At 34.1% G+C, this 15195-nt stretch overlaps 2 protein-coding genes across 3 annotated transcripts; one reads left to right on the forward strand and one right to left on the reverse strand.

Moving 5' to 3' along the window:
* Window positions 1-1292: 1292 nt before the first annotated feature.
* On the forward strand, window positions 1293-3607 carry LOC114263739 (F-box/kelch-repeat protein At5g60570). Of its 2 annotated transcripts, XM_082907218.1 has the most exons (2): window positions 1303-1843; window positions 2295-3607. In XM_082907218.1, exon 2 carries the CDS (start codon window positions 2407-2409, stop codon window positions 3274-3276), a length of 870 nt encoding a protein of 289 aa, XP_082763344.1. In that variant the 5' UTR covers window positions 1303-1843; window positions 2295-2406; the 3' UTR covers window positions 3277-3607. The 2 variants fall into 2 exon arrangements, with proteins under 2 accessions (XP_028060138.1, XP_082763344.1); XM_028204337.2 differs by having other exon boundaries at window positions 1293-3607.
* Window positions 3608-8027: 4420 nt separating this feature from the next.
* On the reverse strand, window positions 8028-10365 carry LOC114263738 (peptide upstream protein). The gene has a single exon (XM_028204336.2). It carries the CDS (start codon window positions 9688-9690, stop codon window positions 8287-8289), a length of 1404 nt encoding a protein of 467 aa, XP_028060137.1. The 5' UTR covers window positions 9691-10365; the 3' UTR covers window positions 8028-8286.
* Between the last annotated feature and the right edge of the window lie 4830 nt (window positions 10366-15195).

Genomic DNA, 15195 nt, shown 5'->3' on the forward strand with positions numbered 1-15195 from the left:
CAAATATAGTCTTATTCTCATTGTTGCTTTGATGTTTAAATGATTAATTTCTCAACTTTTCCCTCATTCTCTTGGAAATCAAACAGAAAATAACATCAAAATCAACAATCAACAAACACAAACAACACTTTGAAACATGTATATATATATTCACATGCAACTGATACATGTAGATAGAGAAATATATATACACACATATATATGTAGTATAGAATTAGATCTCCAAATTTCCTTCTCAAAACCTTATAAACATCAATGAAATAAGATTTAAGATTGGAATTTCAACAATCAGACAAATATAAGACCTTGATAAAAAACGCCTTCCGAATTTTCTCATCCAAATGGAGAGATCGGCGATGGCAGGAACTGCGAACTGAGATCGCTAACACACATACATACACACATATGTATCTATAGATCCAAATTTCTGCTATGCGCTTCGCGATCCAATCGAAAACCTCTAATTAGTCGTCGGAAATGGAAGAGGAGGAGGCACGACGGCGGATTTAGCCTCAGCGATGGCGAAGGAGGAGATCGCGGATCTCGACGACAGTAGAGAAGAGAATTTCGGCGAAAATGGTAAGGGAGATGAGGGACATGGAGAGGCTGTGGAGGGCCGAGGAGGAAGGGGCAGTGGCTGCGTCGGATGAGAAGAGGGAGGTAGAGGTAAAGGAAGAGAGAGAAAGTAATGTAAAAGGAGATGGCTGAAAGATTTAGTTGAGGGAATAATAGTCTAATAAAATATTTAAATAATAAATTTTATCCTTTATATAAGACTGTATAATTATGAGAGAGTTTTGAAAATATAATTTTTTTTCTTGATCCTTTTAATAATAAAAGGAAGATAAGAAGATTTATAACCAAATTTCCCCATTTACTTACAACACATACTATAGCCTTGTTTGCAAAGGCTAAAATAACCAATTTAAGAATAAAATTTACAAAAAGACAAAATAGATTAAAATAATTAATAAGACAAAATGTTATATCAAATCCATGATCATATCACTTTTTCTCTCATAAATATCACAACTAAAAAAAAATTTAACCATCTTTTCAAATATAAAAATTTTAACTTATTAAAATAAACAAAAATTAAAATAACCTGCTTCCCACACAAGGTCTATATATGCATTTCTTATCAATTTTTTTATACTATTATTTTTTATCGAGTTGCAAGTGGCTAAAATGGTTGGATGCTTGGAGCTGCCTAAAAAAAACTTTTAAAATAATAATAGTTATTATTATTATTATTATTATTTATTTTTATTTTTTTAAAAAAAAGCGCATACTTCCTTGACCAGTTCAGCTTTTCTCTGTTTTAAGTAGCGAACCATATCTCGACAACTTTCTCTCTCTCTCTCTCTCACTCTCTCTCCCTAAACTGTTATTCTCTCTCATACAATGGATTCCGGCGGCGACAGTCCGATGGAAAACACATTCCGGAACCCTCGCCGGAGCTCCAACACCCAGAGATCCCATTGAACTCCATAATCTCCAGCAATAGATTCTCCTCTTGGTTCTGCTGTTCTTCACCTCTGAAACTCTCTCTCTCTCTCTCATATTTATATATACATATATATATAATTCTCTCCGGCAGCTTTCCAACCTTTTCCGTCGAGATGCGAATAATATCTCTGCCTTCTCGTTTGATTACGAATTGGGTTTGTTAACCCTGTTTCGATCCAACAAAAACTTCTAAATCCTGATTCAAAGCCTCTCTGTTTGTTTCAAATTTGCCTTTTGAATTAGCTCCGGAGATCCGTTCAAATTGATTGCTCGAGATCGGTCGATTCACTGCACTGGATTGAAAGAAAGGGCTTTGCTTCATCAGACATGTTATGTAAGTTTTACGAGATGAATTGATTGTTTTGATTATGGATTATGATATATACATGTGGAATTATAAGGGTGATGATTTGATAGAATGATGGTTAGAATCAACAGAAGAAGAACAGTGGCATGCAAAGATCGGAAATTGTTCTCCGGTTATTGGGAAAATGATCGACAATTGAAACAGTTTAAGTAAACTGTTTTTTTTTTTTTGGCAAATTGTTATCGAATTGGGTGTGTTTGGTTTGAAGGAATTTTGCATTAGTTTAGTTGGGGGTATACTAAAGATTTGATATCATGCCATTAAAAACTGATAGAAAAGAAAAAGAAGGACAAGAAAGTACTTCAATGGGGTCAAAAAGAAGAGTTTATGATGGTTTTCAAAAAATTGGATCAACTAATTGTCTAATACCTGGTCTATATGATGATGTTGCATTAACTTGTCTTGCTTGGGCTTGTAGATCTGATTATGCTTCCTTGTCTCGCCTAAATAGGAGGTTTAATTCCCTAATAAAAAGCGGGTATTTATATGATTTGAGGAAGAAACTAGGGATTGTGGAGCACTGGGTGTTTATGGTTTGTGACCCAAGGGGATGGGAATCATTTGACCCCGTGAGAAATAAGTGGATGACATTACCTAAAATCCCATGTGATGAGTGTTTCAACCACGCAGATAAGGAGTCGTTGGCTGTGGGTAGTGAATTGCTGGTTTTTGGCCGTGAATTCTTCGAATTTGCTATTTGGAAGTTCAGTTTAATTTGTCGGAGATGGGTGAAGTGTAAAGGAATGAATCGCCCTCGTTGTTTGTTTGGGTCAAGTAGTTTAGGTTCAATTGCTATTATTGCAGGAGGGAGTGACGAGAATGGGAATATTTTGAAATCTGCTGAGCTTTACGATTCCAAAACAGGTAGATGGGAAACGTTACCCAACATGCACTTCCCACGTAGATTGTGCTCGGGTTTTTTCATGGATGAAAAATTTTACGTGATTGGCGGAATGACAAGTCCTACTGAGTCATTGACTTGTGGGGAAGAGTATGATCTTAAGACAAGGAAATGGAGGAAAATTGAGGGCATGTATCCAAATGTGAATAGGGCTGCCGAAGCACCTCCACTTGTGGCGGTTGTTGATAACCAGTTATATGCTGTTGAGTATTTGACAAACATGGTGAAGAAGTACAACAAAGAGAAGAACACGTGGGATGTGTTGGGAAGGCTACCAGTGAGGGCTGATTCATCCAATGGCTGGGGACTTGCTTTTAAGTCCTGTGGAAAGGAACTTCTTGTAGTGGGTGGGCAAAGAGGCCCAGAAGGCGAAGCCATTGTGCTGAACTCGTGGTGCCCAGAGTTGGGTGTCAAGAATGGCTCGTTGGACTGGAAGGTCATTGGTGTGAAGGAACACATTGGGGTGTTCGTGTACAACTGTGCTGTCATGGGTTGTTGATGATTCCTTCAATACAATACAATGACTCACCTGAAGGATCAGGTATATCAATCTGACCTGGTGTTCTTCGTGCTTTCACATTTATCTGATTTGACCAGAATTAGTTGTTGTTGAGGTAGTGTCTATTGTCTTGCAAGATGAGAATTTTTTTGGTTCTCTTTTAACATTCCTCCTGTATTGGATGTTCCTCACTTCCATGATCCTGCCGTCTGATTTCATGGGTATTAGATAATGTTTTTTCCATTTTGTTTTTGCCTAGTTCTGTTTCTGATTTACAGCAAACTGCGTCATACCAATAAATTGCAAAGCTTTTATTGTTTAGTGATTCAAAGTATTTTAATCCATGCTTCATCCTATGTTTTTTTTTTTTGTGTGTGTGTGTGTGTGTGTTTGTGCGTGCATTTTTCTTAGCATTCATTTTTGGCTCCAGAGTCTAGACCACTGCAGAATTTTGATACAAGAACATCAAAGAATTTTTTAGTGACTAATGTTACACTTGGTGCTTGGAAATGGAACTAATACTTCCTTGACTTCCGATGGTTATAATTTGTCTGCAGCTTTGTCTTGCCCTGCAGTTTTTATTTATTTATATTTTCTAAACTTTACAATGTCACAATTGGCTTCTTAGTTCAGCAGTAAACTAAACGTTTAATCTCTGTGTATATTTGTAAATATGCAAGAAATAGCGTTAAGGGAAGAGAGCCTTTGATCTGCTGCTCATTCTTGTAAGTTATTATAACTATAGACATCCATGTTTCACACAATATGAGAAGTGACATAAGATTATAAAAACACAATTCAAATTGAACATCATTCTCTTCTCTAGGGCCCTTAAGTTTAAGAGACGCTTTTTATGTGCTTGTTGTTTTCTTCTTCTTGCAAGAAGTTCTTCTTGAGTCAGAGGTAATTTCAGTGTGTTACACAATGTGGTCAAGCTGGTTTTCTAGAATGGGATTCTTTGGGGCCAATACTGAGCCTCTTTGCTTAGGATCAATGTTTTCATTAACTTGTTTATCTAGTCAGGCTCAATATTACAAGAATTTTTGAGCAGTTCACCAATTTATGAGAGTAACATTATTAATATCTTCAAAAGCAATTTGATCTGTATGTATACGACCTACCATCACTTTTCTTTCATAGCTTTTGAATCAGCCATGGACAGGGTGAATAAATTGAAAGAATGCACTAGCCACTGTAAGTACAAGTTCTGCCCCTGTTTGATTAAAGAAATTGATTCCTCATTATGAGATGTCATTTTCTTGTTGCACTGTCACTGGAAAGAGTTATTACCTGGAATCTCCATTATAAACAAGGAAGAAGGGTGAGGTTTACTCAATGGTTTTCTAAATAAAGAAACCTATGGCACCGATCCATGAGAACTATAGTTAGATGGTAACAGCAAGAATTAGAAACATATTTTCAATCAAATGCAATGTCAAACTCTGTGTAGGTTGTTATTTTGCTGATTAAATAAGAATGCATTACTTTTGTATTCCAATCGAAATTAAATCTCTAGCTCTATAAGACTATAGGATGCATTAGGGACTGGAATGAGGCTGTTATATTCTTTCATTACACTTGAATCTAGTCTACTTTCTTCAATAGGATCGTTTCTGGAGGAACTACATGTATCTAGGGATTAGTCAGGACGGGATGCCTTATTTTTTAAAAAAAAGAAAAAAGAAAAACAGTGTTAGATATGTGGTGAGTATGTTATTTATGGTTCTGTTTGTTGATCAATCCAATGTCACATGATTCCCATTGAATGGGCGTGTTTTTGATGATGGTTGATGAGCTCATTTCTGAACCGACTTTAGCCATACTTTCATGCATTGTTGTGATAAGCAATGAATGTGTGCCAAATCAATCATAAATTCACGAGTGTGAAGTGAATATGTTTCAAACTTTCAAACTGGAGTTGTGACTTAGGCTATGTGGATCTTGAATTTATTGATTGAAGTAAAATATAGAAGAAATGAAATTGCTTATACGGATTAATTTTTCATTCCTCTCCTTTTTTCTATTTTTTTTTTAATTTGCAAATTTAAGGTTCAAACACAACAATAATGAATGTACAATTCATATTGTCTTTATATATTTTTGTTGTGTTTGGATGTTAAATTTGTAAATGGGTTTGTGGAGAAAAAAGATTAGAGAAGGAATTTATGCAAACAAATAAAAAATATTTTGTACACTTTTGTCCCCCTTTCTCATTGCATATTATAGGGAAATTCTAATGTACACACCCTTCAAAAGAGTATACCATATGCACCCCTAAATTATATTACGTCTTTTTCTTCTTTAGTTATAGTGAATTTTTTTTCTTTAGTTATGATATTATTTTGAGATGTTTGGTTATGTCTTAGGTAATGTTTGGCTATGACCCTTTTTTTTTCTCTTTTTTTTCTTTTTTAGTTAGGACTTCAAAATTATGAAGTTATACCTTCTTTTTCTTAAGTTATAAGGTGCATATAGTGCATCCCTTTGAAGGGTATATACCATAGTCTTTCCCCTAAGTTATGTTATTTTCTTCCTTAATTATGACTAATTTTCTTATTTTATTATAACCTTATTTTAGTTATGACTCATGAGATTTTTGATTATACATCCTGTGTTATTTGGTTATAACTTTTTATTTTATTTTATTTTAATTATGACTCAAAAAGTATGAAGTTGTGTTATTTTCTTATATAGTTATAAGGTACATATGATATACACCATTTAAGAAGTGTGTACCATACTGTTTTTCTAATGTTTATTAAATGGTTGTTAATCTAAGGGAGTGAAATTTACTCGTGACCAGCATGGTGAGGTGTAGAAATTTTAATCCATTGAGCTAACCAAATTCTGCAAACAAATAGCATACCAGATTGTTAAATTATGATATTTCTGTATTAGAGCATGTTAAAATTTAATTTTGACATTATCATTTTGACAATCAATTTTATTAGAGATGCTTTTATGCATAGCTTGTGGAAGGGCAAGGGTGAGAATGCAAAAGAATTTAGTTTGGATTCCCTCTAAAGCATAATAACAAACACATAGAGGTTTCAGTAAAGTGTAGTGTATATATATCTTCTTTTTTGTTGCTTAAAGAGAGTGGGGCACATTCAATTGTGGATGGCATATTCTCAGAAATAAACATAATACAAATTGTGGGGGACCATGTGGGTACTGAATCAACCCCATCCTGAGAGAGTGCTTTCTTGATTTGGCAAGTCCTTCTACTGTAAAGTACACCCCTTACCATCAATAGTACTAAAACACATTTGTAAAGAGCATTTGCCAGGCAGGTGGCCCTCCAGGCCCAACCCAATAGTTTTCTCATACAAGCCCATTGGGCTGATAAGATTTTAACCTATGGGCTATTTTTTTTTTTTTTGGTACTAACCTATAGACCATATTTGAGAATAATTTTGTGTCCTGGCCCAGCCTAAGAATTATCGTACTCATATATATTATATATATTAATGAGTGACACACGCAATATCTGTGCAATTCAGATAAATAAGCATAAAAATAAATAATAAAGAAATTAACATCATAATATGTATGTTGTCTAAATAGATCTTACTCACGCATTTGAATAATATTTTTTTATTTTGGGATAGGAAAATTTGTTACGTGACAGAAGAAAAAATCATTACACTATTAGACACCAAGTCATGTGCTCACATATATAATAGTATAGATATATATTCAGAAAGTTATATGTACAACACAAATGTATAATCTAATCTAGGAAAGGAGGGAACAAAAGTCGAAACCAGACCTTGCTTATGGTAAAAATGACCCTGCTTATGGTAAAAAGGGCCTTACCACTTGGGCTATCCTTTTGTCTCTGTATCCATATATGTTAGTTATAATATATATATATATATATATATATGTGTGTGTGTGTGTGTGTGTGTGGCATTTTATTTTACTTTATAGTTTGAAAACATATAATTAGGAGAATTTAAGAAGTTGGAGCAGTAGATGATTGCTTTTGCCATGACTATCAAAGAGCTTGAGGATGGGCCGAACACAGTCCAATACACACTTCATTTTTATGCACTTTTATGCAGTTTAAGCCCGGCCCAGCCCACTGCTTTAGGTGGAGTGGTTCTCATGCAGACAATGGCTCCAATTTATTTATTTTTATACAAGGTTAACATCACTTAAAAACAAAATTAACAGTTTTAATAAAATTGGTTTAAAATACAAAATTAGTCAATTTGAAGTAGGTTTATTTTTAACTTACTAAATTATGTTAAAAATTATTTTCTAGATGTAGACATTATTTATAGAATATTATTGACAATACATGTAACAAATGCTTCCACAGAAAATAATAATAATAATGATAATAATAAATCAAAATTAAAATAGATAAAATCATACCTAACATAGTTGATGTTACAAGATATGTTAACTGGATCAACCATAATATCCACTGAAAATAATGCGTTAGCAAAATCTTGAATACAAAAAGCATAATCAATAATTTTACATGTCAAAAAACAAGAAAAATATATTTCAAATAAAAAGTATATTTAATAAAACCATAAAGGGCTTCACATGAATTTTTTGCCTTAAATAGGCTTGAGTCGCCTTTGCTAGGGTTTTGTCAACAATGGATTCATCGAGTGTTTAAGATGCAAATCTTCATCTAAATCAGCTTTCAAACTAGGCTATGCCAATGTTTTCAACAGCACATAATTTCACACTTTAAAAACAAGCATACATATAACAGCAATGACATAGATAGGTATCAGAAAATCACACATAAGATAGAAATTATTGCACAGTAGGCATAATAGTAAAACACAATAGATATTTCCTCCATAGCATAGATGAGGAACTTAAAACAAACAGGTCCAAACATGAAAGAACAAAGATAGTTCAACACAACAGAGGTACATTTGTAGATTGGATGATATTCAATCCACACTTACCTCATTTATTCTCTCCAAACAGAGCAACATTCTGAAAACAAGAAACAAAGTTCGCCAAACTTACCACGGGGGTTCAGTTCCCCCACAAGCGATGAACAAAGACACCACTGTTTCTGAGACCCCTGAAAAGGCTCATGCAGTCTCCACACACAGCATTTGTGCAGTCCACACTGTCTGAGCAGCAAAGGAAGAGTTCATCAACATGGCATATTGCTCCACTTTCAAATAATGCAAAGAGAATTTTCAACTCCACCTCCCTTGCATTCATCATAAGGACGACAAAGTCACCATCTTTAACTGTTCTTCTAAACCAACGTGTAAAATCAAATTCTTCGTCATCTGGTGGTGCACAAAGATCCTCATCAGAGCTGAGGCTGGTGGTAGCCTTGCCTCCTGCAAGGCCTGGATAATAAACAAAGGTGACACCAGGTTTTTTCACATGAGATGAAATGACAGAAACATCATGATCCACAACATAAATGTTGAAAGCTTGAGGCTGGATTGGATAAAAGGGATTGAACATTTCTGAAACGCTGGAGTTCACAAATTCCCCTGTGCCTACATTAATATAGATTAACCTGTTCCGTGAGGAAATATTCATAAATTCAGGTAAATATGAAAGTTTTTCTTTGAATGGTCCTGAACGTTTGCCCACAAGAGGCTCCATGTTCTTTATAAAGGGCTTATTGTTGGAAACCGATGGGCACTCACTAGGAAGCCGGTAATGTTCAAAGGAAGCAACTTTATCAAATCTTTTCTTGAAAATCACCAGAGTGAAAGATTCAATATGACATACATGAACAACGTTAGAACTTCTCAGGAACGACGAAATCGGTGTGGCAGACCTTATCAAACTACCCGAGTACAAATTACCACCGACAAGCATAGCACCAGTGCCACCAGGTCGCAAGACACGCTCAATCTCAGCCACAAGAAGGGCAGGGACAGAAACCCTATCAATAGCTCTAGAGAACAGAAAATCGAAATAATTATCCTTGAAGTCGAGCTCGTACACGAAACGTTTCCTCAAAAGCGAGAAAAAGGGGTGTATACGTACACCAAAGGCACTGGAGAATCCCAATTCTCGCAATGCGAGGACAGCTGAAGCCGATCCTTCCCCAACACAAAGAGCTTTACCACTAGAATCCAACAAGTTCTTCTCCATAAGCTCTTTGAACATATTAATGGTCAAATTTTCAGTTTCCTTACACGGCGTGAAAAACAGTGACCCAAGAAAGGGGAATTTAAATGCTGATACGGGTTTTAAAAATCCAGTGAAATTGATATATGGGTTTGAGCCAATGCTCAGTGGGCATTCATCAAATTTCATAGCTAGAGGCTCCATTGTCCGAAAATCATGGACGATTTGAAAGTAGGGAATGATAGCCATAGCCAGAACAAACAAGAAAGCTCTTAGAATCAAACGCCTCGCCAATGAGCCACGAATGATTTGCCATTTCAGTGCTTTGAAATCCATTTCCGAGTAGTTCTAATCAAGTTTCGGCTTTTCGAGTAACAGATCTAGGGCACGATTCGATTGAAATTTAAGGAAAGTGTTGATTTTTTTTTTTTTTGAGAAATCAGATCAAACAGTGGAAATTGAACACGGAGAATTGAGAAGGAAGCGATTAGCGAGTGCAAAACCTGGAAGAGGTGTGATTTCCACCCACGAGGACACCCATGGATTTTTGAAACCCTAACCAGACCCTCCTCGGAGCCCTCCTCGGCATCGGCTCGAACCACTTTTGAACCATCTTCGATTTCCAATTGAATTCCCTACATTATCAGAAAAAATCTTTGAAACAAGAATGAAATCTACATAAATGGAATGTATTGAAATTAGGGTTAGGGTTAGGGTTTGGAGAAATGGAGTAGAGATGGATCGGAGAAGAGAAGGGAAGCGAAGTGAAAGTGAGTGTGTGAAGGTGTGGCGGGCGTGGGGGTGGTGAAGAAGGAGTTCGAGTTGTGAGAGGACTGAGAAGGTACTGTCAGTGTCGGCCGCGTACACGTGTCGTGAAGTGAGTGGATAGAAAGAGGTGGCTCATTATTGAGTTTGTTGGCTCTGTTGAATTGGAACCCACTTCGCTTTCGGGTCGGAGACTCCGAGTGTCGGTTTCAGATTTTTACCGCATTTTTTTGGCACAGTTACGAGCTATCAATTGTTTGGAAAATACTTAGATTAGTGTGTGGGTGAAAATCTGACCACACTGCCCGTTTAGTGATCAGCTGGAGAGCACAAGTAGAATAGATGGCTAAAGTAACCTGAAACAGAAAGAAAAAGCTCCGGCGGTGGTTCTTCCACCCGGGGGCACTCCGACGATCAAGTCAGTATATCTCTCAAAGATAATCAAGTACTAAATTGAATACTCAAAGTATAAGTTACATACCTTAGACCCATGGGGGTGCCTCTCTTTTATAATATACTCAATCCAAGTCCCACTAGAAGTATGACTTCTATGGATTCTAGTTCACTGTTTACTCTGGACTCTTTTAAGTGATATAGATAAACTCCTTGAGAGTGTTATCCTTATCTTGGTTCAATCCCCTTTGTGCCTTAGGACTCTTGCCCCATATCTCGGATTCCGATATCTTCGGAGATGACCTCGGCTTCTCCGAGATTACCTCGGCTTAACTACCAGGGCACGTGGCACCTCGGCTGACACGTTGGCGTCACCATGCCACGTGTTGGTATACAGAAAATATATCCCCACAACTAGTATACTTGTTTGATTTTTTATTAAAAAAAAAAACTTATAAAATATGAGTTGAAATTGAAGTGATACAATAAAAAAATAATGTGATCTAAATAAAATATTATGATTCAAATAAAATAATTTATTAAAATAACATGCATTATTTTAACACATATTAAATAACACCAAAATTTAAAACTAATTATTTCGTTAGTAGCCTCTCTCTCTCTTTAGTTTGAGGGCTTCTCTCTCTAAATTTTTCTCCCCCTAGGGTTTCAAAGTTTGTGGCTGTCGGCGGTAGGGAAGGGATTTCCTGCAGCCTCCAGCCCCCTCTCCCCTCTCCCTACCCCTCTCTTGCTTTTTCTTTTCCTTACTTAGCTTTCCCATAACTTGGAAGCCTTGGCTTTCCTTCTCTCCCTTCTTTGTGAGGTGTTTTTCCCACATCCATTCACTCCCGGAGTGGCCTTCTCAGATCCGCGCCTTCACCGCCTTTTCCGCGTCGTCTTCTTCTCCGTTGCCTTCGCCGACGCCGGATTCGCCTCCCCAGCAGTCTTCATTGTCTCTTCTCCGCTCCTCCAGCCGCCTTCATCGCCTCTTCTCCACCGCATCTTCCTCACCGTTTTTCTCCATCGTCGGTTCCGTCGAAGCCGTTGCCAAATCTGTTTGGGTGTGGGTCTGTTTTTGTTTTGTTTTGTTAGTTAGATTTAATCCCTTATTTGTTTTCTTTGGTATTCTGTTCCTTTGGTTTGTGTTGGTTATGGGTGTGTTTTGGTTCTCTTAGAGTCCATCTGTGCGATTTGTTAAGCTTACCCTCATTGTGGTTGAAATCTATGATTTATTTTGGACATGCTCTATTGCCGAATTTTTATGATTGGCTCTGCGTTGCAGTACGAGCACGAGTACTATATGTACGTCCGAATATTTTCATAGTTTTCTTCCTTAGTGCTTATTGCTTTATTTTCACTTTGTTTGGTTTAAATTTTGGATTGTTTGGACTCTTGTAATTGTCATTTTAGCTTTCTTAATGACATATTTCTTCCGATAAAAAAAAAAACACCAAAATTTATTATTAAAAAAGTTTACTCTAATTTTTTGTGATAAATTTATGATTATAAAAATATATAATTTTCACATTATATTTTAATATAAATGAATTACAATTCACAAATGAAAGTGTGGGTCTAAAAATTAAAAAAATAAATAAATTTTTTTTTTAAACTTTTGTTTCATCATATATATAAATATATATTTTATATTTTGCTCATTGTTTTTTTCTTAATAAGCTTGTTAATTTAATGTTTAATTTTCTGTCTTTTTGAACTTGATCTCAAACTCAATTGATTTATGTAATTAAGTTTTAGGTTTCGTTTGTTAATAAATTATTTTTGTAATTTTTTAATTTTTAGACTAAAATATGAGTAAAAGAATTAATATGTTTAGAATGATTTTTATTTTTTTAAAAAAAATACAAAAAACAAAGAGAAAATAAAATATTTAACTTTTTTATATAATTTGTTAGTTTTTTTATTTTTTTAATTATTTTTTCATTGTTTAAATTATGGATTGTCAAATAGGCCTTCAAGGACAACTGCTCATTTGAAAATAAGTTATTTCAGTAATTTTTTTATTTTTTACTAAAAGATGTGTAAAAAAATAAAGAAAGTAATGTAACAATTTATAATAATTTTTTGACTAAAATACGTCGTCCCCAAACCAAGCCTTAAGTTGAGCTTAAAATTTTACAAAAATTGGACAAGATAAGTTCAAACTTGAAGGCTTGGTTTGGAATCATAGGCCAAGGTTTAGCTAGTTATAAAATTACAAAATAGATTAAAAAGTTAATAAGATAAAATATCACATTTAAATCATAATTATTTTAATTTTTCTCTCAAAAAAATATAAAATAAAAAAATTCATTCTAAACAAGATTTTTTAGCTCAGACCAAGGCCTTATTTGGTAACATCATTTTTTAACTTAAAAGTCAAAAAGTTTTTTAAAAAAAAATAAAAAGCCAATAACTTATACCAAAAAATCAAATATTTTATTTTCTCTCTACTTTTTACACATCTTTTCATAAAAAATTAAAAAATTATTCTAAATATATATATTTTTTTACATCATATTTTAGTTAAAAATCTAAAAAATTATTTAAAAATCATTGGAAAACAGACTTTTTTAATAATTTTTTACTTTTTATAAAAAACAATGTGTAAAATATAAAGAGGATAATGCGACAGTTTATAATAATTTTTTAACTAAAATATTTAATTAATAAACGAAACCTAAAAGTTAAAAAATCAAAAGTTGACCCCCTTTTCAAACGGACTTTAAGTTCAAAATTGAGTTCAGTTGGAGTTTAAACTGAGATTAATTTTTAAGGAGCTAAATTATAATATATTTTTGAAAGGTCAGTTTCAATTAAGGGTTGTTTTGGGAAGATGGTAAAAAGTGATTTTTTGGCTTTTAACCAAGCTTTTGACTTTTTTAGACAAATGATTTGAAAAGTTGGTAAAAAGTGACTTTTGACTTTTTTGATTAATATTTGTTTATGATGTCAAATCATAATAAAATGACTAAACTACCCCTATTTATTTAAAATATTTACAACTGAACCTATGTAACACATTGTGACCCATGAGGGGTAAAATTATAATTGCACCGTTGGCTAAAAACCAACTTGCCAAATGAAAAAAAAGCCAAAAAAGCCAACTTTTAGCTTTTGCTACTAACAAAAAAAAGAGACTTTTAGCCAAGTTCCCAAAATAGCCCTAATTGTAATATTAAAGGGGAACACATGTCGGATTAGACCATCTCCAACGGTGAACCAAACTTGGCATCAAATTTAAAATTTGGTGAAAAAGCCACTTTTTTAAGCTCCAACGGTTTCATCAGATCGATATCAAATCCAGAATTCATCAAAAATGGTACCAAACTGAGTGCAGGCGAAGCGTTTAACCAAATCACTGTTCCTAACCGTTGGGATGAGACGAACGGGTCGACCATCCGGTTGACCAACCGGTCGCCCCGGAGAAAGTTCAGACCGTTCACAAAAAGGTTCAAACGACTAAAAAAAAAAAAAAAAAAAAAAAATTGTGCCTAGGTGGTCGACCACCCGGTCGACCACCAAAAGTTGAAAAAGTTCAAAAAAAAATGTTCAAACCGGTAAAAAAAAAAAAAAAAAAAAAAAATTTTTGCCATTACCGGTTGACCGGCCGGTCGACCGGCCGGTCAACCAACCGGTTGCCCAGTGCAAATTTGATGAAACGGATTTGATGTTGAATTGTTGGAGCGCGAAGTATCAAATTAAGGAAATGACTCATTTTTCACTCAGATTTGGTGAAAAATTTGGTACACCGTTGGAGATGCTCTTAAGGATCGACTTTTGATGTAAGAAAAGAAGAATTTGAGTGGGTAGTTGGCAGTTCTTGGCCATGCTCAGGAAATGCCATTTTAAATGGTGATTGTGAGGATGATGCCCATCAATTCATTGTTTTATTATTATAAAGAATTTATTTATAAATGAATTTTTCCCACCACTCAAGTCACCTCAAGGAAGGAGCAAGGCCACATGCTAGAGGTAGAGACACAGAGAGATGGGTCCGCTTCCACATTTATGGAATATTTCTATGATTATAGTTATTTACAATGTTTGGTTTTAAAATGAAAAAAAAAAAAAATTAGAGAGAGAGAAAGTACGGGAAAGCATTCACAGGTTTGAGAAGTGGGTTGACTTTTTGACTTTTTAATTTTTTTGGCTATTTTAGCCTAGGCTAAAAACTTGGTTTGGGAAGGACTTTTTGACTTTTTAGCTTTTTTGACTTTTTTTGTGAGAGAAGAATGTAATGATTATAGGTTGGATGTGATGTTTTGTTTGTTATGGCTAAAATAACTTATTTTATTTTTTGTGGCTGAAATAGCCAAAAAAGCCTGAAAAAGCCCTTGCCAAACACATGCTATGTTTGTTTTTAAGTTTTTTAAAATTTTTATTTTCTTATTTTTTGTATTTTTTTATTTTTATTGATTTTTTTAATATTTTAAATAATTTTTTTAATTTTTAGATACACCTAACATAAATACACTTAAAAAATATATTTTTTGTGAAAAAAATTCTTTAAAAAATTCACTAAATACCAAAAATATAAAAAAATTACAAAAATTTAGTATATTTTTCATATTTTTGTGTATTTATTAATTTTTTAAAATATTTTTCACAAATATTTTATTTTTTAGTTACATCTAAGTATGTGCATCTAAAAAAATATAAAAAATGCTTAAAATTTTAAAAATA

This window comes from Camellia sinensis, chromosome 14, assembly GCF_055761805.1.
Source record: "Camellia sinensis isolate YWXY chromosome 14, ASM5576180v1, whole genome shotgun sequence".
NCBI classification, from domain to species: Eukaryota; Viridiplantae; Streptophyta; class Magnoliopsida; order Ericales; family Theaceae; genus Camellia; species Camellia sinensis.